At 45.5% G+C, this 25,448-nt stretch overlaps 2 protein-coding genes across 2 annotated transcripts; one reads left to right on the forward strand and one right to left on the reverse strand.

The window, feature by feature from the left end:
• The first annotated feature begins 7,948 nt into the window (after positions 1 to 7,948).
• LOC123399223 (photosystem I reaction center subunit V, chloroplastic) lies at positions 7,949 to 8,676 on the forward strand. The gene has a single exon (XM_045093650.1). The coding sequence runs from the start codon at positions 8,044 to 8,046 to the stop codon at positions 8,473 to 8,475; it is 432 nt and encodes a 143-aa protein (XP_044949585.1). The 5' UTR covers positions 7,949 to 8,043; the 3' UTR covers positions 8,476 to 8,676.
• A 924-nt stretch (positions 8,677 to 9,600) lies between these two features.
• Positions 9,601 to 13,553, reverse strand: LOC123399222 (WPP domain-interacting protein 2). Its single transcript, XM_045093649.1, has 2 exons — positions 12,286 to 13,553; positions 9,601 to 10,476 (listed from the first exon to the last, which is right to left on the reverse strand). Exons 1-2 carry the CDS (start codon positions 13,283 to 13,285, stop codon positions 9,830 to 9,832), a joined length of 1,647 nt encoding a protein of 548 aa, XP_044949584.1. The 5' UTR covers positions 13,286 to 13,553; the 3' UTR covers positions 9,601 to 9,829.
• Positions 13,554 to 25,448: the final 11,895 nt, after the last annotated feature.

The raw sequence follows: 25,448 nt of genomic DNA on the forward strand, positions 1-25,448 counted from the left end.
CCGTTGAGCTACTATAGCACCTAGGATATAGGTCTTAGTGTTATAAAGGCTTTCGCGCAGAACCGCAAGGTCTGGAGAGCTAAGTGATCCAGCCTCCCCACGGCCAATCAGACATTTCCCACAAACAATGAGAAGTACCGAAGCACAGGAAAATGTATGCTAGAAATTCTAGCGCGAGACACTCCTCTCTCCTCTCCAACAACAATAGTACCAATGAAATCCTCCAAGTCCCGTGGACGAGGATCATGAATATCCCCAACATAAGGTAATTTGCATGCATTGCAAAAATCCTGTAGTGTCATGCACTGGGGGATATCGTACAACATGAACTCAACCATGGGAGGATTCTTCCTCGGATAAAAGTTGAAGCTTTGAACGAAAATATTGGTGAGGAGGAGGTATTGAGAGCACTTATCTTCAACGAACGCGGTAAGACTTGCGTTCTCCACCGAGTGATAAAAGTCTTCATAAAGCCCGGCGGCGCGTAAAAATTCATCACTTGGCCATTCGCACGCTCGAACTTCCGTGACTCGAGGAACCACGTACTTGGGGAGGTTCTTCTCATCCTCCTTGGGGTTACGGCTTGAAGATCCTCTCAAGAACCTCCTCATCTTTTTCCTTTTCTAGCTCTGAAAAATTCTGAAATTTTTAGAGACTTCGAAAGAAAAGTGAGTAAGGATTAACCCAACTCGTAGCAACTACTCCTACTAGTGCCTAGAGACCGTATCACGCGCTAAAACTACTTGGAACCAGCTAAAATCAACATTTCAAGCTCAAGAACAAGGTCACCAAGGTAGCAAGAATACGCGAAGGATAAAGCACTAGAGCAAAAACTAATTGGACCAATGGAGGAGTCACTTACCAAGGAGTAATTTCCCCAAAACGGTTCGGAGAATGGTGCTTTGAGCAAGGAGATCGAAAATCACAGCCAAATGAGCAAGAACACGGGTTTGAGCTGCGAAACAATTTTTTCTGGAGGAAGAAGAAGAGGATAGGAGCTGGAATGAGTGGAGGGGGCCCCTGTGGGCCCCACAAGCTTGCTCCCCGCGACCAGGGGGTAGCCCGCGGTGACAGGGCTTGTGGCCCACTAGGGTGTCCCCCAGGCCAGCTCTTTGTCTTAGTATTTTTCAAATATTCCAGAAAAAATCATACTAGATTTTTAGGACCATCGGAGAACTTTTATTTTCGAGGTATTTTTCTCCGGGACGCTAAAACAGAAAATAGGAAAAAGTAAACTAAATCTATCATTTTTCTTCTAAGCAAAAGAAAGTGAAAGCTTTAAACAGAGGTATGTGACTCTTTGGTTCATCCATTTCATGGACATCGAAAGAAATCCGTCAATGGGGTTGATGAAATCCTTATGACAAAACTTTCTCGAATCGCAAAAGAGAACGGAGAATTTTCGAATAGCCAGTAAGTCACCTCAATGGGGATATGAATCTCCCCAACAAGCAATTCATACTTCATCTTGACACGAGGAATAGGACATTCAAAGCTCCCAATAAGAATCGTTGAAGTTTTTTCGATAGCATTGATGCAATGTACTTGATATCGTTTCTTCGGAAAGTGCACGGTATGCTCATTACCGTTGACATGGAAAGTGACATTGCCTTTGTTGCAATCTATAACAGCCCCTGAAGTGTTTAAAAAGGGTCTTCCGAGAATGACTGCCATGGCATCGTCCTCGGGAATATCCAAGATAACAAAGTCTGTTAAGATAGTGGTGTTAGCAACCACAATAGGCACATCCTCGCAAATGCCGACAGGGAAAGCAGTTGATTTCTCGGCCATTTGCAGAGAAATTTTAGTGGGTGTCAACTTATCCAATTCAAGTCTACGATACAGAGAGAGAGGCATAACACTAATTTCAGCTCTAAGGTCACATAAGGCAGTTCTTATGTAGTTTCCTTTAATGGAGCAAGGTATAGTGGGCACTCCGGGATCACCAAGTTTCTTAGGAGTTCCACCTTTGAAAGTGTAATTGGCAAGCATGGTGGAGATCTCAAGATCTGGTATCTTCCGTTTATTAGTCACGATATCTTTCATGTACTTGGCATATGGAGACATTTTGAGCATATCAACTAACCGCATCTGCAAAAAGACGGGTCTTATCATTTCAATAAAGCGCTCAAAATCCTCATCATCCTTTTTCTTGGATGGCTTAGGAGGAAAGGGCATAGGTCTCTGGACCCATGGCTCTCTTTCTTTACCATGCTTCCTAGCAGTGAAGTCATTCTTATCATATCTCTTAGGTTGTGGGTTATCAGGATTAACTGTAGGTTCAATCTCCACATCCTTATCATTGCTAGGTTGAACATCATTATGAACATCGCTGTCCATATTGTCACCAGGTTCATGTTCATCACCAGATTGTGTTTCTGCATCAGACGCAGAAATATCATTTGGTTCTTCAGGTGCGACAGTATTTGGTGAACTAACATGCAGGTTTCTATCATCCTTCTTCTTCTCCTTAGGATGACTGGGTGCATCTGCATTAATTCCTTGAGAATCTTGATCGATTCTCTTAGGATGACCTTTAGGATACAAAGGTTCCTGAGTCATTTTGCCTCCTCTAGTAATGACTTTGACGGAGTTGTCATTTAATTCATTGAGCAGGTCATTCTGAGCTTTAAGTACTTGTTCTACCTGAGTAGTAATCATAAAGGCATGTTTACTCAGAAGCTTCAAATCATTGACATTTCTGTCTACACAAGCACTTAAGTGGCTAAGCATACGAGTACTTTGTTCCAAATGTCTGCTAACATAATCATTGAAACTCTATTGTTTGGCAACAAAGTTTCAAATTCATCAAAACATAGGCTAGCAGGTTTATCAAAAGGAATACCACTCTCATCAAACGTACGCAGAGAATTTACTTCCACTACCTGTATCGGGTTATCGAGACCATGGATCTCTTCGATAGGTGGTAGATTTTTGACATCTTCAGATCTAATGCCTTTCTCTTGCATAGATTTCTTGGCTTCTTGCATATCTTCGGGACTGAGGAATAGAATACCTCTTTTCTTTGGGGTTGGCTTAGGAGGTGGTTCGGGAATAGTCCAAGCATTATCGTTGATCAAGATGTTATTCAGTAGAGTCTTAGCTTGTTCTATAGTTCGTTCCCTAAAAACACAACCGGCACAACTATCTAGGTGGTCTCTAGAAGCATCGGTAAGTCCGTTATAGAAGATATCAAGTATCTCGTTCTTCTTAAGAGGGTGATCAGGCAAAGCATTCTGTAGCTGGACGAGCCTCCCCCAAGCTTGTGGGAGACTCTCTTCTTTGAGTTGAGCAAAGTTATATATTTCCTGCAAGGCAGCTTGCTTCTTATGGGCAGGGAAATATTTCTCACAGAAGTAATAGATCATATCCTGGGGACTACTCACACATCCAGGAGCAAGAGAAGTGAACCAGGCTTTAGCGTCATCCTTTAGAGAGAAAGGAAACAACTTAAGGATATAGTAGTGGCGGATCTTCTCCTCACTAGTGAAAAGGGTAGCTCTATCGTGTAGTTTGGTAAGATGAGCTATGACCGTCTCAGACTCATAACCGTGGAAAGGATCAGATTCGACTAGGGAGATTATCTTAGGATCGACAAAGAATTCATAATCCTTATCGGTGATAAAGATAGGTGAAGTGGCAAACTTCGGGTCGTATTTCATCCTAGCTTTCAGAGATTTTTCCTTCCACTTGAGAAGTAATTTCTCAGCGTCATAAGCATCCTTACACGCAAGAAAATCCTCAGCTATCACTCCCTCCATAACGTAACCCTCAGGTATATCAGGCAATTAATATCTAGGAGAGCTAGATCTAGCAGGAGCAAAAGCAGGTTCTATCTCAATAGTATCGGCAGTTTCAGAAGCATCACGAGCATTGGCAGTAACTCTAGCAATATGAGCATCAAGGAATACCCCTAGTGTCACATCAGGCGAAATAGCATCTCTAGCAGTATCAAGCATAACATCATCAGGCAAAATAGCATCTCTAGCATCATCAGGCAAAGCAGTATCAAGCATAGCATCTCTAGCAGTATCAGGCATAGTATCTCTAGCAGTATCAAGCATAGCATCATCAGGCATAGTATCATAAGCATCATGAAGCACAGGCGACATATCAAGATTTCTAGCAGGAGGTGATGTCGCAAACTTACTCATAACTGAAGGTGAATCAAGTGCAGAGCTAGATGGCAGTTTCTTACCTCCCCTCGTAGTTGAGGGCAAGACTTTGGTTTTCAGATCCTTCAGATTCTTCATAGTGATCAGCACATATAAATCCCAAGTGACTCAGAGAATATAGCAATACTTCCCCGGCAACGGCGCCAGAAAAATGTTGTTGACGTCCAACTATTCCTGACTTGATGCCTCCCCGACAGCAGCGCCAGAAAAATGATGTCTCTGTGACAACAGACCTTCCCCTGCAACGGCACCAGAAGAATGTTGTCTCTGTGACAACAGACCTTCCCCTGCAACGGCACCAGAAGAATGCTGCTAGCACTCCCCGGCAACGAAACTAGAAGAATGTTGTTGATGGCCCACCAGCGCGTGGGATCGCAACAGTTTTCGAGGGTAGAGTATTCGACCCAAATTTGTTGATACGCCAAAAGGAGGTGAGAGGATACTCTCAAGTATTAGCAGCTGAATGTGTCAGATTCAACCACACCTGAAAGATTAGTATCTGCAAGCAAAGAGTCAGCAGCAAAGTAGTATGATAACAACGGTGTCAGAAACGATCTGTTGATGGTAGACTATTCCTAACTGTCGTATCAATGGCGCCAGAAGTTGCCCGTTGACGGAAATTGTATGTTCCCGTCAACGACCAGCGAATCAAAATTGTAGCAGGTAGCAGCAGTGTAACGAGTAACAGCAGTGGCAAGGAACAGCAGTAGTGACAGCCATAGCAAGTAGCAACAGTAGCAAGCGACAGTAGTAACAACAGTAGCAAGTAGCAACAATAGTAGCAGCAGCAGAGCAAAGCAAGTAACAACATCAGCAAGTAACAGTAGCAGCAACAGTAGTAACAACGGTAACAGCAGCAGTGGGACAAACTCGTAGGCAATGGGTCGGTGATTCGTTTGGATGACATTCATCATGCAACAGTTATAACACGGAGAGATATGTGGCTAGCTCCCGTTCGTCAATGTGATGTTGGCATGCATTCCGTGTGTAGTCATACATGCTTAGGGAAAAGAACTTGCATGACATCTATTGTCCATCCCTCCCGTGGCAGCGGGGTCCAAAAGGATACTACAGGATATTAAGGTTCTCCTTTTAATAAAGAACCGTAACAACGCATTAGCACTTGGTGAACACATGAACTCCTCAAACTATGGTCATCACCGGGAGTGGTTCCGGTTATTGTCACTCCGGGGTTGCCGGGTCATAACACATAGTAGGTAACTACAACTTGCAAGATCGGATCTAAAACACACATATATTGGTGACAACATAATAATTTCAGATCTGAAATCATGGCACTCGGGCCCTAGTGACAAGCATTAAGCATGGCAAAGTAGTAGCAACATCAATCTCAGAACATAGTGGATACTAGGGATCAATCCCCGTCAAAACTAACTCGATTACATGATAGATCTCATCCTACTCGTCACCGCCCAGCGAGCCTACGAATAGATTACTCACGAACGATGAAGAGCTTCATGGAATTGGAGAGGGAAGAAGGTTGATGATGACGATGACGACGATTTCCCCTCTCTGGAGCCCAAAATGGACTCCAGATCTGTCCTCCAGATGAAGAACAGGATGTAGCGGCGCCTCCGTATCGCAAACGTGACGAAATCTTCTCTTCTTATTTTTCTCTAGGCGAAAGTGAATTTATAGAGCTGAGATTGGGGGCGGCAGAGCCACGTGGGCCCCACAAGCTTGGTTGCCGTGGCTAGGGGGTGGCCGCGGCAACAGGGCTTGTGGCCCACTGGCCCACCCCCTCTGGTGGATCTTTGCGCAGGTATTTTTCATATTTTCTAGAAAAATTCTCCGTAAATTTTCAGGACGTTCCGAGAACTTTCATTTCTGCACAAAAACAACACCATGGCAATTCTGCTGAAAACAGCGTCAGTCCGGGTTAGTTCCATTCAAATCATGGAAATTAGAGTCCAAAACAAGGGCAAAAGAGTTTGGAAAAGTAGATACGATGGAGACGTATCAGTCTTCTAGCACAAGCTCCGCCAGGATGGCACTCTGGACCACTACATGGCGCGTTGGGTTGTCCGTGGTTTTCGATAGCGTGTTGGCATCGACTTAACCGACACCTTCGCTCCGTTGTCAAACCAGCGACGATCAGGACCGTTCTACAACTTGCGGTGTCTTGTGCATGGCCAGTGCATCACATGGATGTCTCCAACAACTTCCTTCATGGTCATCTTGACGAGGAGGTGTTCTGTCAGCAGCCTAAGGGGATCTGTGTCCGACCCTCCCGGATCATGTGTGCGTGCTTTCACGCTCACTATATGGGCTCAAGCTGGCTCACCGTGCCTGGTACTAGCGCATCGCGGCGTTTCTTCACCGACTTGGCTTCCGTCTCACACGCTCCGATGCTTCGTTGTTTGTCTACCACCAGGGCGCTGACATGGCATATTGCTTGTCTACGTCGACAACATCATCCTAACGGCATGCACGCCTGGCCTACTCCGCTAGCTCACTGATCATCCTCGCGTTGAGTTCTCCATCAAGGACCTCAGTCCTTTGCACTACTTCCTCGGTATTGAGGTGGTGCGTCGCGACAACAGCTTCTTTCTCCATCAGCGGAAGTAGGCTCATGAGCTTCTAGACCACTCGGGATGCTTAATTGCAAACCTGCATCTACGCCGGTCGATACGAAGGCCAAGCTCCATGTAGCTGACGGTCACTTGCTCCCGATGCACCTTTCTACCGGACTATTGTTGGTGCTCTTCGGTACCTTACCCTCATTCGACCGGAGCTGCAGTATGCAGCCCAGCAGGTGTGCCTTCATATGCATGTCCCCGGGATGCTCACTGGACTGCAGTGAAGCGGATTCTTCGGTACATTTAGGGGTCTATGGATCTTGGCATCACGTTGCACGCCTCCACCGTCACCGACATCACTGCCTACTCAGATGTCGACTGGGCCGGCTGCCCACACACTCGCCGCTCCACCTCGGGGTATTATGTCTTCCTTGTACCATCGCTCATCTCTTGGTCGTCCAAGCGACAGCCTACAGTCTCCCGTTCCAGTGTGGAGGTTGAGTATCGCGCCATGGCCAACGTCGTCGCCGAAGTGTTCGTGGCTTCGCCCGTTACTTCTCGGGCTCTCGTGTCCTGTTGATAAGGCCACGGTGGTCTACTACGACAACGTGTCTGTCGTCTACCTCTCTGTTAACCCCGTTCATCATCGTCGGACCAAGCATATTGAGCTGGATATTCATTTTATTCAGGAACAGGTGGCCCTTGGCCATGTCCGTGTTTCAGAGGTCCCTACTTTCCAACAATTTGCAGATATCATGATCAAGGGTTTGCCTACGGCGTCGTTTGAAGATTTTCGGTCTAGTCTTTGCGTCAGCACCGGTGACGCTTCGACTGCCGGGGGGGGGGGGAGTATGTTTCACATGTCTCTTGTATACCTGACCCCCTTCTAGTTTCTTGTATAGTTAAGATTATGACCCACTTTATACATCATATATACGTGTGCTTGCACCCGATTAATACATCGAGAATTGCATCTGGTTCCTCTACACATGTAACTTTCGAGGGGCACACAAGTGACACGATGCATTGCTGACTTACCGTGAGAAGAGAAGAGAAGAAAGGAAAAAAGCATGGCTCAGATACCTTATCCAGCACCCTCCAATGGCCACACGCCATGAGCACACCACGAAATCCCGCTCCCCTGCACCACTAACCTCGCATTCCCGCGCCCCCACCATATCCCCCACGTCACCACCCCCCTATATACCCACACCGCCAACCACCACGTACGTATCGCCCGCCCTACCGAGATCAAGGACTCGCGGCGCGTTGGTCCCTGAGCACCCACCCACCCACACAGCTCCAGCTCCGAAGGAGGAGTGAGGACCATGGCCACCTCCACCGCCGCCGTGCTGTCCCCGCCCGCCGTGGCCGGGCTCCGCCTAGCGCCGTCCCCGCGCGCGGCGGCCTCGTTCCGGGGGGTCTCACCGCCGGCGCGGCGGTCCGTGGCGGCGCGGGCCGCGCTGGAGCCGTCGGTGGTGATCAGCCTCAGCACGGGGCTGTCGCTCGTGATGGGCCGCTTCGTCTTCTTCAACTTCCAGCGGGAGAACGTGGCGAAGCAGGTCCCCGAGCAGAACGGCAAGACCCACTTCGAGGCCGGCGACGAGCGCGCCAAGGAGTTCGCCGGGATCCTCAAGTCCAACGACCCCGTCGGCTTCAACCTCGTCGACGTCCTCGCATGGGGCTCCATCGGCCACATCGTCGCCTACTACATCCTCGCCACCACCAGCAACGGATACGACCCTCCCTTCTTCGGCTGATCCGTCCGTCTCCCCTGCCTGCCTGCGTGCCGGCCGGAGCGGCTTTGCTGTTGTAATCCGCCGTGTTTTCATTAGTTCTGTATACGCTGATGACGTACCATCATGAGTATGTATGTATGTGAGATGGTGAAAGATTGATCTGGACAAGTAGTGCAACCGCGTGTTTATTCAGTGCCACATGAATGATTTTATCTCTCTCTTTTAGGTACGTAAACGGCGTTCCATTTACATCCCTAATCTCTTACACCCATAGTAGAAAAGTTTTGCGGTGCCGTTTATCACGCCGTTTACATCCCTACTCGGTGGTGTTTATCGCGCCGTTTACATCCCTAATCTCTTACACCAATAGTAGAAAAAGCAATTTTACTGTACACGGGATATTCTGTGCATAGATCGACCGTCCATGATTGCTTTGAGATCCGTGTTGCTTTTTTGACTCAACCTGTTTACAAAATTTATCTTGTTGCAAAGTGCACAGACAGCGGAACAAGAAAAAAAAATCAAAGAAAATATATTGGAATGAGATAAATTGTGACAACACCAAAAAAGTTACATAAATCTTAAAAGCAACCACGGACAGTGGATCCATGCACGTTAGATAAACCAATCTCAACATCTATAGTTATACTCTTAAAAAAAATCCCCTCCTTTTACAGGCAATTGACATGGGTCACAACAAGGGCACACATATTCTGTTCGCAATCCCGCTAGTTTACCATCCTTTTTATTGTCAATTTGATTACGTACCAAAGTGTGGAGGGGAAAATGTATTATATTTTGTCATGAAATATTTATGTTCGGTATGTGTGCCCTAGAAAAAAATGTACTTCCTCCATCCCTAAATGTATATTTTTCTAGAGATTTCACTACGAAATACATATGGATGTATATAAATATATTTTAGAGTGTAGTAAAATCTTTAGAAAGACTTATATTTATGAACGAAGGAAGTACTACTTACTACTTCATGCAATGTTCAGGATATCTGTAACTGATACCATATTGGTTGGGTGCTGAGGCAATTGACTGAGATGCCAAATACTTGGCCGATATTTGGAACAATCTTCATGACTTTCACAGAACACCCAAACAGGAGCATAGAAGATGATGGCAGCATGGACACTCTTACACTGGGATATTGTAATTTTCATTAACATTTCCAGGATACAGAGAAGAGAGAAACAGCAAGAAGATTTGTGAATAAGTACAGTAAAGTGATGGTAACTAACAAAATCTGAGTTGATGTTACAAACAGAAAATTTATAAGGCCACCAAATGCCTAATAGATTACATGAAGTAACTTTTCAATAATGTCTACACAGAGGCTCATCCGCAGAGAAACTTTCTAACCTCATCAAGTAGGTACAAATTCGGGAGGAGTGGGCAAGAACCGCGCCACGAATGTCCACACGGCGACGCACAGCAGCACTAACTGAACGGAACAAAAAAGCGAAGCTCGACTTGCTCCGGCCTGCAGCTTCAGGACCTCTGAAGCGTTCGACAGCTCTTTGCACTGTGACTCTAGCTTCTCAACCATCTCCTCTAGCGTCCTTGCTCTATTCTCGGTGTGCCGAAGCTTGACCTCCAGCTGTTTATGGTCCTCCGACAGAGACTTCTGTGCTTCATGAAGAGTGCCCTGACCCTCGGTCTGGGGTTGCCAAGCTTCTGAAGCTCTTTTCAGGATGAAGCACTGGATCTCGGCCTCCATCTTCTCCATGAGCAGTTGATCAACTTCAGACTGTAGGGACAGCAGCTTGCTATTGTATAGAGCTGCTTCTCTTGGTTGTGTCTGGTTGAGTGTATCAAGTTCAAGTATTCTTGAATCCTTCTCATCGATAAGAAGGGAAGCTTCTTCCAGTTTGGACTCTAGAAGCTTCAACTTTTCACTTATTTCTTCTGAAAAATATTCGCAATTGGGTGAACTGATCCATTCATTTTCATTGTAAATGTCCGTGGAATTGTCACTGCTTTCTTTCCCAATTTCCACAAACATTTGGAGCTCTGCAGAAATATGCAGAAGCAAACAGTTATTGCAAAACAACACTTTGATTGAAGCAAATAAAGATTTCATGTTTTCAACATAACATTTTCGTCCAACTGCAATGATACGGCAACAGAGCACTCACGAATTTTCAACAGAAAATGGACTAAGGAAACTTCCGAGAACATGCAGGGTAAGCAGATGCGTTTACACATTTTTTTTATGCTATAATGGCTGCTACTGAAACTACTAGGAAATAAGCTTGCGGACTGCAGTGTACAAATTTTCTTTCTTAAAACTAGGAGATGAAGCAGACCACTTGATCTGATATGAAATATACATTAAAAAAATGCCACAGAGAACATAATGATGTAAAATACAAGGGATCTTTTCTCACGAAATGGGAAAGTCCACAACGGCGGTAATTAATTGCCAGAGCATTGAGCTAACGCATTGATCAACTCACCAAGTCACCACTTAACTGTTGATAGTTTGATGTGTTAAACAGCAAAAAAGAACATGCATATTGTATTCCATTTTAAACAAGCATTGTTATCATCGTGAACGCACTCTTTTGGCAGGATGTCCTAACATAATGTGAGCCAAGTTCTACACCAGGTTTGCTTTTTCCATGGGAGCAAGCTCATTGAAAAGTGGAGACGTGCCCTCCCCTGTGGCCATTATATTATTATAACAACCATAGCCTCCATTCCCTCTTCCGAAACCATTCCTGTGTATTCACGCCACAACTGACACGTTCACATCGCTAAGTAGCATCGATTTGTCCTAACTTCTAGCTCGCAATAATGTCTGCTCCAAATTTAGCTGGAAGTTCATCATCTCCGTTACTACAAGTAATTTCTTCTTCACCAGGCCTATCAGAGATCAACTTCTCTTCTTCTCTTCCATGTCAATTCTTACTACAAGCTGGACATGTTGATGAAAATGGGTTACTAAATCATCAACCTCTCTTCCATCTCAAATCTGTTAATGATATGACTCACTATCGCCACGCTTCCATGAGAGAAACGAAAATAAATCAGCATTTAGATTCCCCACTTGACAAGGCTTAACAAATTAAATTCAACTGTGGTTTTCTGTGCAATCAATAGGCAGGAAATGCAAAGCTGGTTTCTTTTTTCGGAATGGCCAAAAGATGACTTGTGCACAACTAGAAACCTCACATCTAACTGGCATGCGTGTGCACATTGGACAAGAAGTCACTGCATCAGAGGGGCCAAGCATATGGGTGGGGTGGTGGAGTACCAAGAAGAGAAAGAGACTGATGTAACCACACCTTGCAGATCCAACATGAGAGCGAAGCAGCAGCAACAGGTTAGGAGAATGAGCACTTCTGCTCTAATAATGGTTATTGAAGATGATACGTTTTCTTCAGAATTGACATGTTACTGAATCCACAACACTTGGTATGAACGCAGCATGAGGTCAAAGTGGATTAAAGTTGACAAAAATTAGTATCTAGGATCATGTACAGACATAATGGATGCATGTGCTCTCCCATTTATTGTTGATCACTATAATGCATCAAGTGTTCAGATGTTTCCAGCTAATAAAGTAGCCTGTTTTCGGAAACCAAACAGTTTAATCTCAAAATGGTAGCTGAAAAAAAAATACTCAGCAGTAGTTGAAATTCTGAACTACACCCTCTAAGGTCTAAGATAGTAAGTAGACTATGTGAAATGCAGATTTGCATGTCAAATAGTAGTAACAAAAACTTGCTCAACCTAATGGAACAAACTCGTTTGGGCATCAAGCTAAAGTGAAAGGGATATTTTGCGAGAATAAACTAAAGAGGAATATGATCATACCATTCTCCAGTGCTTCTTGTGCTGACTGAAGCAACGACATTGAATCGGTGTACGGATCAAGACCTGAATGGATCCCTCCATTCTCACCCTTGCTGATGCTCCCTTCATGAAATCCATGACCATGGGCATACAAATCACCATTCCCCATTGCCATTCTCCCTACTGCACTCCCATTCTCCTTATAGAAAGATCCTGCTGCAGACCCCAAGTGCTCACTTGGAGCTTCATCCTCGCTGTGGTCGCCATCGGTGTAGAGAAACTTGTGAACGCCATTACTGCTGATGCCAGCGCTTGATTTACGCGCGTGAGCAGCGCCAGTGCTGCGGAGGTCAGACTCGACACTGGAGCGCGAGTTCTCCGGTTCCACCGTGGAGGAGGCCACAGAGACGGCGCGCGCACCGGCGCCACGGGCGCGTGCGGTGCGTAGGTTCTTGGCGTGAGCAGCGGCGCCAGGGGCTCGGGACCGCCCCCTGTCGCGCTCGCGGCCGAAGCCTGCAAGCGAGAAGTCGTGACGCGGGAGCGCGGTGGAGGACTTGCTGGTCCGGTCGTCGCTGTTGTCCGAGTCGGCGCCGCCGGCGCCCACCGAGAAGCCGGCGGACGCGATCAGGAGGCCAAGATCCGGGTCCAGACTAGTCGGAGCCGGAGCCGGAGTCGTAGCCGGGGACGGCGACGGAGGCGCCTCCGGCGGCACGAAGCTGGACTCGACGGACGCGACCGGGCTATCCTCCTCGGCCGCCACCTCCTGCTTCCCCTTGGGCGCGTCGGCGCCGACGGGGAGACGGCGCTTATGGAGCTGCGCCAGGTCCACCTCAGCGCCAGCGTCGGCGGGGGCTGCGGCGGCGACGGGGCCCGCGGGGGAGCCGCCCTCGTCGTCGTGGTGCTCGCGGGGGATACGGCGCCACCGGCGGAGGCCGCGGCCCTTGGCGACCGGGCGACCAGGAGGGGATACCGGCGGCGGAGACTCGCCGACGGAACCGACGCTGTTGGCGCCGGAGTCCATGCCGTCCGGCGCCAATTGGCGTCAACGGCGGCAGCGGCCCTGGGGGACAAGCCGGATGGGATCAGGGAGCTGGGAGGGGGGCGCGAGGCTGGGGTTGTCGGGAGCGCATGGCGGGGCTATGAGGATCGGGAATTCCTCGGATTCGATCTCGGAGATCCAACCGAGGAGGAGGAGGAGGAGGAGTGGAAGTGGGGAGGAAGCAGGGGAGAGGGGAGTAAAGAAAACGCAGGGGACGGGAATGGAGTTTTCCTTATCGTTATGGTCGTTCTGGCGGCAGCTTCTATGATGCCTGTCTTCTGTACTTGATTACGCAATCTACCAAGATCAATTTGCTACCTTTCCAACGCCGTCGGATCGGATCGGGACGATCCAGTGGCCGCAGGAGGAGGAGCGAGCTAGGCGGCCGGCGACGGCGACGGCTAGACGGCTAGTGCGACCAATGCCTTTGTGTATGTCATGTCCTCATTGTCTTCTACATCATTATTTTTTACCTTTTAAATAAATTTTTGAATCTCGCTAGGTCTCACTCAACTGAGATTTAATCAAGTCAGTCAAGTGATATAGTATATAAGAATAAAAAGGAAAAATCAAGAAAAAAATGTGCGGATCACCATGCAAAATCAAAGGCATATAGCACGGACCGAGACATAACGAAGTCTTCAGTCGACTGAGACTTAGCAAAACTGTAAAAAAATATCAACTGGCAGAAGAGCACGTGCAACGGGAGAAAAAAGATACGGCACTTCTCTAATCGAATAACATATTTCAATGTAGAAAGGATATAAAGGGATTGGTGGAACTGATGATGTATTGATTGAGCCTCGTTTTTCTAACTGGGATATGCCACTTTCCATTACAAATGAACGAATACAGAGTTTTCGGATAACATTCACGGGGAAGAGGGGAAGCGAGTTCGAACACTGCTGGAAAACCCACTACGCTCGCCTAAAATCATGACGAACGTCATGGGGCGAAAACCTTACAACACAATAACAATATGCAAGACTAGCCTAATTATTATAGGCTAAATAAAGCAAAAGTTTTACAAGGCACTAAGCCAAAAGAACATCCCTAGCATCATCATAGATGAGGCACAATCATTCTCCCACGATGGTCCGCCTCGTATTGTTACACAGTTCATCAGATGCATCGAGCTTGATCTGGTCATCTCAGCACCAGCGCGCACTTCTCCAACAACATCTCCAAGTTGAAGCCATGTCCAGTAATGTAAGAAGGAACACATAGAAAAAACAAATTTAAAAGGGGTTTTGATATGTTTTTCTCAAAAGTGGCACGGTTACGAGCAAGCCAAATTGCCCAACAAGCAACCGCTAGGCCAACTTGTTGGGGAACGTCGCATGGGAAACAAAAAAATTTCTACGAACATGCAATACCTATCCATGGTAATAATCATCTACGAGAGGCGAGAGTGCATCTACATACCCTTGTAGATCACTAAGCGGAAGCGTATATAACGCGGTTGATGTAGTGGAACATCTTCGCGATCCAAATCGCAGCCCGTCCCGCGATCCCATCACGATCCATCCCGATCTAGTGCCGAACGAACGACACCTCCGCGTTTAGCACACGTACAGCTCGATGACAATCCCCGCCTTCTTGATCCAGCAAGAGGGGCGGAGAGGTAGATTAGTTCTCCAGCACTACGGCATGGTTGTGGATCTATTCCAGCAGGGCTTCGCCTAAGCGTTGCTGAAAAACCGATCTAGAGGAAGAACAGATCTAGAGAGAAGTAGAGGGAGCACGTGGCAATTAGGGTTAGCCCTCACCTCTAAAACCTCTAGTATATATAGGAGGGAGGGAGGGGAGGGGGTAGCCTCAAACCCTCAAGGTTTGGCCGAAATTGGAGGTGGAAGAGTCCTACTCCAATCATACTAGGAGTAGGATTCCTCCTCTCCACTTGGAAACCCTTTCCACCTTTTCCACCTTTGGGTTTCTTTCCTTCCCACCTCCAATCCGCCTTGGGCTTTAGTGGAGGCTTCGCCCAGCCCACTAAGGGATGGTCCACGTCCTCCCACAGCCCATGAGACCTTTGGGGGGTGGGCCCACCTGGTGGACCCCCGGAACTCATTCGTTACACCGTCTACACTACCGAAAATGTTCAAAACTTTTTCGGAGTTCCAAAACCACTTTCCTATATATCAATCTTTACCTCCGGACCATTCCGGAGCTCCGTGACGTCCAGGATCTCATCCGGGACTCCGAACAACATTCGGTTACCAACACCTATAACTCAACTATACCGAAAACGTCACTGAACCTTAAGTGTGCGGACCCTGCGGGTTCGAGAACTATGCAGACATGACCTGAGACACCCTCCGGTCAATATCCAATAGCGGGACCTGGATGTCCATATTGGATCCTACATATTATATGAAGATCTTATCGGTTGAACCTCTATGTCAAGGATTCATATAATCTCGTATACCATTCCCTTTGTCCTTCGGTATGTTACTTGCCCGAGTTTTGATCGTCGGTATCTCCATACCTATTTCAATCTCGTTACCGACAAGTTGTACTTCTCCGTCGTATCTACTTTTCCAAATTCTTTTGCCCTTGTTTTGGACTCTAATTTGCATGATTTGAATGGAACTAACTCGGACTAACGTTGTTTTCAGCAGAATTTCCATGGTGTTGTTTTTGCGCAGAAATAAAAGTTCTCGGATTGACCTGGAAATTTACAGAGAATTTTTGTGGAATATATAAAAAATACCGGCGCAATCAACGGAGGAAGTGGAGCGTGGAGCCCACAAGCCCACCAGGCGCGGGCCCCCCTGGCCGCGCCTGGCAGGCTTGTGGGGGCCACGTTGCTCCACCACCTCCAGTCTTAGCTCTATTTAGCCTCTTTCGTTCGAAAAAAACAGGGAGAAGAGTTCATCGCGTTTTACGATATGGAGGCGCCGCCACCTCCTGTTCTTCTTCTGGAGGGCAGATCTGGAGTCCCTTCTGGGCTCCGGAGAGGGGAGATCGTCGCCATCGTCATCACCAACCTTCCTTCATCGCCAATTCCATGATGCTCTTCACCGTTCGTGAGTAATCTCATCGTAGGCTTGCTGGACGGTGATGGGTTGGATGAGATCTATCATGTAATCGAGTTAGTTTTGACGGGGATTGATCCCTAGTATCCACTATGTTCTGAGATTGATGTTGCTACTACTTTGCCATGCTTAATGCTTGTCATTAGGGCCCAAGTGCCATGATTTCAGATCTGAACCTATTATGTTGTCGCCAATATATGTGAGTTCTTGATCCTATCTTGCAAGTTGTAGTCAGCTACTATGTGTTATGACCCGGCAACCCCGGAGTGACAATAGCCAGAACCACTCCCGGAGATGACCATAGTATGAGGAGTTCATGTATTCACTAAGTGTTAATGCGTTGGTCCGGTTCTTTATTAAAAGGAGAACCTTAATATCCCGTAGTTTCCATTAGGACCCCGCTGCCATGGGAGGAATGGACAATAGATGTCATGCAAGTTCTTTCCCTAAGCACGTATGACTACATACGGAATACATGCCTACATTAGATTGACGTACTGGAGCTAGTTACACATCTCTCCGTGTTATAACTGTTGCATGATGAATAACATCCGGCATAATCATCCATCACCGATACAATGCCTACGAGTTTTTCCTACTGGTCCTTGCAACGTTACTTTGTCGCTACTGCTGCTACTATTACTCTGCTGCTACTGCTGTTACTTTGCTGCTACTCGTTACTGCTACTACTGTTGCTGTCACACTACCTTGCTACTGATACTTTGCTGCAGATACTAAATATTTCAGGCGTGGTTGAATTGACAACTCAACTGCTAATACTTGAGAATATTCTTTGGCTTCCCCTTGTGTCGAATCAATAAATTTTGGATTGAATACTCTACCCTCGAAATCTGTTGCGATTCCCTATACTTGTGGGTTATCAAGACTATTTTCTAGCGTCGTTGCCGGGGAAGCACAACTATATTCTCTGAGTCACTTGGGATTTACGTCTGCTGGTCACTATGAGGAATCCGAAAGATCCAAGAACCAAAGTCTTGCCCTCAACTACGAGGACAGGTAAGGAACTGCCATCTATCTCTGCACTTGATTCACCTTCAGTTATGAGTAAGTTTGCGACACCACCTCCTGCTAGAAATCTTGATATGTCACTTGTGCTTGATCCAGTGGCCGCAGGAGGAGGAGCGAGCTAGGCGGCCAGCGACGGCGACGGCTAGACGGCTAGTGCGACCAATGCCTTTGTGTATGTCATGTCCTCATGGTCTTCTACATCATTCTTTTTTTTCTTTTTAAATAAATTTTTGGATGTCGCTACGTCTCAGTCGACTGAGATTTAATCAAGCCAGTCAAGTGATATAGTATATAAAAATAAAAATAAAAAATCAAGAAAAAAATATGCGCATCACCATGCAAAATCAAAGGCATATAGCATGGACCGAGACATAACGAAGTCTCAGTCGACTGAGACTTAGCAAAACTGTAAAAAAATATCTACTAGCAAAAGAGCACGTTCAACGGAAGAAAAAAGATACCGCACTTCTCTAATCGAATAACATAGCTCAATATAGAAAGGATATAAAGAGTTTGGTGGAACTGATGATGTATTGATTGAGCCTCGTTTTTCTAACTGGGATATGCCACTTTCCATTACAAATGAACGAATACAGAGTTTTCGGATAACATTCACGGGGAAGAGGGGAAGCGAGTTCGAACACTGCTGGAAAACCCACTACGCTCGCCTAAAATCATGACGAACGTCATGGGGCGAAAACCTTACAACACAATAACAATATGCAAGACTAGCCTAATTATTATAGGCTAAATAAAGTAAAAGTTTTACAAGGCACTAAGCCAAAAGAACATCCCTAGCATCATCATAGATGAGGCACAATCATTCTCCCACGATGGTCCGCCTCGTATTGTTACACAGTTCATCAGATGCATCGAGCTTGATCTGGTCATCTCAGCACCAGCGCGCACTTCTCCAACAACATCTCCAAGTTGAAGCCATGTCCAGTAATGTAAGAAGGAACACATAGAAAAAACAAATTTAAAAGGGGTTTTGGTATGTTTTTTCTCAAAAGTGGCACGGTTACGAGCAAGCCAAATTGCCCAACAAGCAACCGCTAGGCCAACTTGTTGGGGAACGTCGCATGGGAAACAAAAAATTTCCTACGGACATGCAATACCTATCCATGGTGATGATCATCTACGAGAGGGGAGAGTGCATCTACATACCCTTGTAGATCACTAAGCGGAAGCGTATATAACGCGGTTGATGCAGTGGAACATCTTCGCGATCCAAGTCGCAGCCCGTCCCGCGATCTCATCATGGTCCGTCCCACGATCCCATCACGATCCATCCCGATCTAGTGCCGAACGGACGACACCTCCGCGTTCAGCACACGTACAACTCGATGACAATCCCCACCTTCTTGATCCAGCAAGAGGGGCGGAGAGGTAGATTAGTTCTCCAGCACGATGGCATGGTTGTGGATCTATTCCAGCAGGGCTTCGCCTAAGCGTTGCTGAAAAACCGATCTAGAGGAAGAACAGATCTAGAGAGAAGTAGAGGGAGCACGTGGCAATTAGGGTTAGCCCTCACCTCTAAAACCTCTAGTATATATAGGAGGGAGGGAGGGGAGGAGGTAGCCTCAAACCCTCAAGGTTTGCCGAAATTGGAGGTGGAAGAGTCCTAATCCAATCATATTAGGAGTAGGATTCCTCCTCTCCACTTGGAAACCCTTTCCACCTTTTCCACCATTGGGTTTCTTTCCTTCCCACCTCCAATCCGCCTTGGGATTTAGTGGAGGCTTCGGCCAACCCACTAAGGGATGGTCCACGTCGTCCCACAGCCCATGAGACCTTTGGGGGGTGGGCCCACCTGGTGGACCCCCGGAACTCATTCGTTACTCCATCTACACTACCGAAAATGTTCAAAACTTTTTCGGAGTTCCAAAACCACTTTCCTATATATCAATCTTTACCTCCGGACAATTCCAGAGCTCCGTGACGTCCAGGATCTCATCCGGGACTCCGAACCACATTCGGTTACCAACACCTATAACTCAACTATACCGAAAACGTCACTGAACCTTAAGTGTGCGGACCCTGCGGGTTCGAGAACTATGCAGACATGACCTGAGACACTCTCCGGTCAATATCCAATAGCGGGACCTGGATGTCCATATTGGATCCTACATATTATATGAAGATCTTATCGGTTGAACCTCTATGTCAAGGATTCATATAATCTCGTATACCATTCCCTTTGTCCTTCGGTATGTTACTTGCCCGAGTTTTGATCGTGGTATCTCCATACCTATTTCAATCTCGTTACCGACAAGTTGTACGTCTCCGTCGTATCTACTTTTCCAAATTCTTTTGCCCTTGTTTTGGACTCTAATTTGCATGATTTTAATGGAACTAACTCGGACTAACGCTGTTTTCAGCAGAATTTCCATGGTGTTGTTTTTGCGCAGAAATAAAAGTTCTCGGATTGACCTAGAAATTTACGGAGAATTTTTGTGGAATATATAAAAAATACCGGCGCAATCAACGGAGGAAGTGGAGCGTGGAGCCCACAAGCCCACCAGGCGCGGGCCCCCCTGGCCGCGCCTGGCAGGCTTGTGGGGGCCACGTTGCTCCACCACCTCCAGTCTTAGCTCTATTTAGCCTCTTTCGTTCGAAAAAAACAGGGAGAAGAGTTCATCGCGTTTTACGATATGGAGGCGCCGCCACCTCCTGTTCTTCTTCTGGAGGGCAGATCTGGAGTCCCTTCTGGGCTCCGGAGAGGGGAGATCGTCGCCATCGTCATCACCAACCTTCCTTCATCGCCAATTCCATGATGCTCTTCACCGTTCGTGAGTAATCTCATCGTAGGCTTGCTGGACGGTGATGGGTTGGATGAGATCTATCATGTAATCGAGTTAGTTTTGACGGGGATTGATCCCTAGTATCCACTATGTTCTGAGATTGATGTTGCTACTACTTTGCCATGCTTAATGCTTGTCATTAGGGCCCAAGTGCCATGATTTCAGATCTGAACCTATTATGTTGTCGCCAATATATGTGAGTTCTTGATCCTATCTTGCAAGTTGTAGTCAGCTACTATGTGTTATGACCCGGCAACCCCGGAGTGACAATAGCCAGAACCACTCCCGGAGATGACCATAGTATGAGGAGTTCATGTATTCACTAAGTGTTAATGCGTTGGTCCGGTTCTTTATTAAAAGGAGAACCTTAATATCCCGTAGTTTCCATTAGGACCCCGCTGCCATGGGAGGAATGGACAATAGATGTCATGCAAGTTCTTTCCCTAAGCACGTATGACTACATACGGAATACATGCCTACATTAGATTGACGTACTGGAGCTAGTTACACATCTCTCCGTGTTATAACTGTTGCATGATGAATAACATCCGGCATAATCATCCATCACCGATACAATGCCTACGAGTTTTTCCTACTGTGGAGAACTATGGATACAATGAATAACATCCTCGAGAACTATGGAGACATAACCTGAGACACTCTCCGGTCAATATCCAATAGCGGGACCTGGATGTCCATATTGGATCCTACATATTATATGAAGATCTTATCGGTTGAACCTCTATGTCAAGGATTCATATAATCCCGTATACCATTCCCTTTGTCCTTTGGTAAGTTACTTGCCCGAGATTCGATCGTCGGTATCTCCATACCTATTTCAATCTCGTTACCGGCAAGTCTCTTTACTCGTTCCGTAATACAAGATCTCGTGGATAACTCCTTAGTCACATTGCTTGCAAGGCTTGTTGTGATGTTGTATTACCGAGTGGGCCCCGAGATACCTCTACGTCACACGGAGTGACAAATCCCAGTCTTGATCCATGCCAACCCAATAAACACCTTTGGAGATACCTGTAGAGCACCTTTATAGTCACCTAGTAACGTTGCAACGTTTGATACACACAAGGTATTCCTCCGGTGCCCGGGAGTTGCATGATCTCATGGTCATAGGAACAGATACATTGACATGTAGAAAATAGTATCAATAAACTGACATGATCGTATGCTATGCTTATAGTTTGGGTCTTGTCCATCACATCATTCTTCTAATGATGTGATCCCGTTATCAAGTGACAACACTTGTCTATTGCTAGGAAACCTTAACCATCTTTGATCAACGAGCTAGTCAACTAGAGGCTTACTAGGGACGGTATTTTGTCTATGTATCCACACATGTATTCGAGTTTCCAATCAATACAATTCTAGCATGGATAATAAACGATTATACTGAACAAGGAAATATAATAATAACCAATTTATTATTGCCTCTAGGGCATATTTCAAACACAACTGTATAATACTTCTCTCTACGAGGGAGAAAAGTGTGACACCACGCAAAATACTGAGAGTAGTTATTTGGACATCGATCAGTACCCAAAACCACCGCAACAAATAGCCAAACAACGCTGGCCACTAGACAGGTAAATAACAAATGCTTAGAAGTTTCCTCATTGCTAAAAAGGAGCGACTTGGTTCTCGAGGTCATTTCCTCTTTTTCATGACATGTCTGGTGAGCACTACATCTTGTGACAGTTGCCAATTTTTTTTATTTTGAGAGGATTTTTTGCTTTCCACATCCATCTATAGTGACACCCACTAAAAGGGCTCTTCAACTATCCATACATAGATTTGGTGGGAAATTTGCCATTTTTACTAAGCCCCCAAAACACTCCATCACCAGTCTCAGTCAGTTGGATGCCAGAGATGGTTCTACAAATATCCACACACTAGCTTTGCAAGTCATTGCTTAATCTTATTCTGAACAAACTGGTAGTGCGAGTTGGACTGAACTTCTCCATGGTGTAATCCCGAGCATAACAAATTTCAAATACGAGGGGGTATTGATCCTGGAACGGAGGCAAACCATTGATAGGGTCTTTCTAGATTTTAGTAATATTTCCAGACCCAATGTCAATCTTCCTACCAACCATATAAAGGCTCTTGAAATTTAAAAGGGCTTTCAAACACGGGAGTCTCAAAATCCACGCTCCATAGAAGCCACGGATTTAGTTTTAAGGTACCGTGGACACACGATATCTTGACATAAGCCCTCTTGAGTTTCAAGCTTCCACTACCACTTTATTAAACTAATATTCTATTTTCGAAGGTCTTTAACACCTAGTCCCCCTTTATCCTTGGATCTACATATTATGCTCCATTTAACAAGGTAATATCTTCTCTTCTTGTTACATCCTTGCCAGAAAAACCTTCTTCTATGGTTATAAAACTTTGCAATTAAAGTTTTATTCATAAGCCACATAGATATATTATACAGGGAAATCTAAGTAACAACCGAATCCAGCAGGGGTGCGCATACCTCCCATAGAGGCAGCATTACCAAGCCAAGCCTCAAACTGTTTGAGGTATTTATCCAGGATGAACCCCGAGTCCAAGTTTCTAAGGTTTGAGTAGCTCACAGGAATACCCATGTACTTGATGGGGAAGCTACCTATGTCATTGTTTAATAGGTTTGCATAATCTCTAATCACATTTTCATCCCCACCAATAGTGAAATTTTCACTCTCTTGAAAGTTAACTTTAAGTCCTGACATCATCTCAAACATATACAATAGTAATTTCAACAAACACCCTCGGAGATACCTGTAGAGCACTTTTATAGTCACCCAGTTACGTTGCGACGTTTGATACACACAACATACTCCTCCGACGTCAGTGAATTGCATGATCTCATGGTCATAGGAACACATACTTGACATGTAGAAAACAATAGCAATAAACTGACACGATCATATGCTACGTTCATAGTTTAGGTCTTGTCCATCACATCATTCTCCTAATGATGTGATCCCGTTATCAAATGACGACTAATGTCTATGGCCAGGAAACCTTTACCATGTCTGATCAATGAGCTAGTCCATTAGAGGCTCACTAGGGACACAGTGTTGTCTATGTACCCACACATGTATTTGAGTTTCCAATCAATACAATTCTAACATGGATAATATTCAATTATCATGAACAACGAAATATACTAATAACTAATTTAATATTGCCTTTCGGGCATATTTCCAACAGTCTCCCACTTGCACTAGAGTCAATAATCTAGTTCACATCACCATGTGATTGACACCCAATAAGTTATGGGGTTTGATCATGTTTTTCTTGTAAGAGAGGTTTTTAGTCAACGGGTCTCAAACATTCAGATCCATGTGTACTTTGCAAATCTCTATGTCATACTGTAGATACTGTTACCACGCTCCACTTGGAGCCACTCCAAATGACTTCTCCACTATACGAATTCAGCTTACTACTCAGAGTCATGCGGATTGGTGTTAAAGCTTGCATCCACGTAACCTTTTACGATGAACTCTTTTATCACCTCCATAATCGAGAAACATTTCTTTAGTCCCCAAGTTACTAAGGATAATTTTGACCGTTGTACAGTGATCCACTCCTGGATCACTCTTGTACCCCTTGATAGACTCATGGCAAGGAACACATCACACGTGGTACACATCATTGCATACTATAGAGCCTACGACTAAGGCATAGGAGACGGGCTTCGTCCTTTCTCTTTCTTCTGCCATGGTCGAGCTTTGAGTCTTACTCAAATTCACGCCTTACAACACAACCAAAAGCTCCTTCTTTCACCGATCTATTTTGAGCTCCTTCAAAATCTTGTCAAGGTATGTATTCATTGAAAGTTTTATCAAGCGTCTTGATCTATTTCTATAGATCTTGATGCCCAATGTTCAAGTAGCTTAATCCATGTTTTCCTTAAACAACTCGTTTCAAACAACCCTATATGCTTTCTAGAAATTCTACATCATTTCCGATCAACAATATGTCAACCACGTATACTTATCAGAAATTTTATATTGCTCCCACTCACTTTCTTGTAAATACGAGTTTCTCATAAACTTTGATCCAGTCCATAAATGGATCGCTGGAGATGGCATGCCTTTTACCACCCTTAGGATCGACAAAACCTTTTGGTTGTATCACATACAACCTTTCCTTTAGGAACCCGTTAAGGAAACAATGTTTTGGCATCCATCTGCCATATTTCATAATTGAAAAATGCAGCAACTTCTAACATAATTCCAGCACACTTTAGCATCGCTATGAGTGAGTAAGTCCATCATATTCAACTCCTTGAACTTTTCAAAAACATCTTTGCGACAAGTCGAGCTTTCTGGATGGTGACACTTACCATCATCGTATGTCTTCCTTTTAAAGATCCATTTGTACTTAATAGCCTTACGACCATCAAGTAGTCCTTCGAAAGTCCACACTTTGGTTTCATACATGGATCCTATCTCAGATTTCATGGCCTCCAGCCATTGGTCGGAATCCGGGCCCACCATCGCTTCTCCATAGCTCGTAGGTTCATTGTTGTCCAACAACATGACCTCCAAGACAGGATTACCGTACCATTCTGAAGTAGTACGTATCCTTGTCGACCTACGAGGTTTGGTAGTAAATTTAACCGAAGCTTCATGATGATCATCATCAGCTTCCACTTCCACTAGTGTAAGCACCATAGGAACAACTTCATGCGCACTTCTACTCTCTGGTTGAAGTGACGGTTCAAAAACCTCATCAAGTTCCACCATCCTCCCACTCAATTCTTTCAACAGAAACTCTTTCTCGAGAAAGGACCCGTTTTTGGCTACAAACACTTTGCTTTCGAATCTGAGATGGGAGGTATACCCAACTGTTTTGGGTATCCTATGAAGACACATTTATACGCTTTGGGTTCGAGCTTATCGGGCTGAAGCCTTTGGACATAAGCATTGTAGCCCCAAAATTTAAGAAAATATAGCTTAGGTTTGTCGCCAAACCATAGTTAATATGGTGTCATCTCAACGGAAATATATGGTGCCCTATTTAAAGTGAATGTGGTTGTCTCTAATGCAAAATCCCAGAATGATAGTGGTAATTCGATAAGAGACATCATAGTATGCCCCATCCAATAGGGCGTGGCTACGACGTTTGGACACACCATCACACTACGGTGTTCCACGTGGCATGAGTTGTGAAACAATTTCCACATTGTCTTAAATGTATAGCAAACTTGCAACTCAGATATTCGCCTCTACGATCACATCATAGACATTTCTGTGCCAGCCC

Source organism: Hordeum vulgare, chromosome 5H (assembly GCF_904849725.1).
Source record: "Hordeum vulgare subsp. vulgare chromosome 5H, MorexV3_pseudomolecules_assembly, whole genome shotgun sequence".
Lineage (NCBI taxonomy): Eukaryota > Viridiplantae > Streptophyta > Magnoliopsida > Poales > Poaceae > Hordeum > Hordeum vulgare.

Excerpts from the sequence above, each read along its gene's own strand:
- LOC123399223 (XM_045093650.1), top strand. The coding sequence starts at position 8,044 with ATGGCCACCTCCACCGCCGCCGTGCTGTCCCCGCCCGCCGTGGCCGGG.
- LOC123399222 (XM_045093649.1), bottom strand. The coding sequence starts at position 13,285 with ATGGACTCCGGCGCCAACAGCGTCGGTTCCGTCGGCGAGTCTCCGCCG. Across the intron at positions 10,477-12,285 it reads ACAAGAAGCACTGGAGAATG|AGCTCCAAATGTTTGTGGAA; the intron begins GTATGATCATAT and ends ATATTTCTGCAG.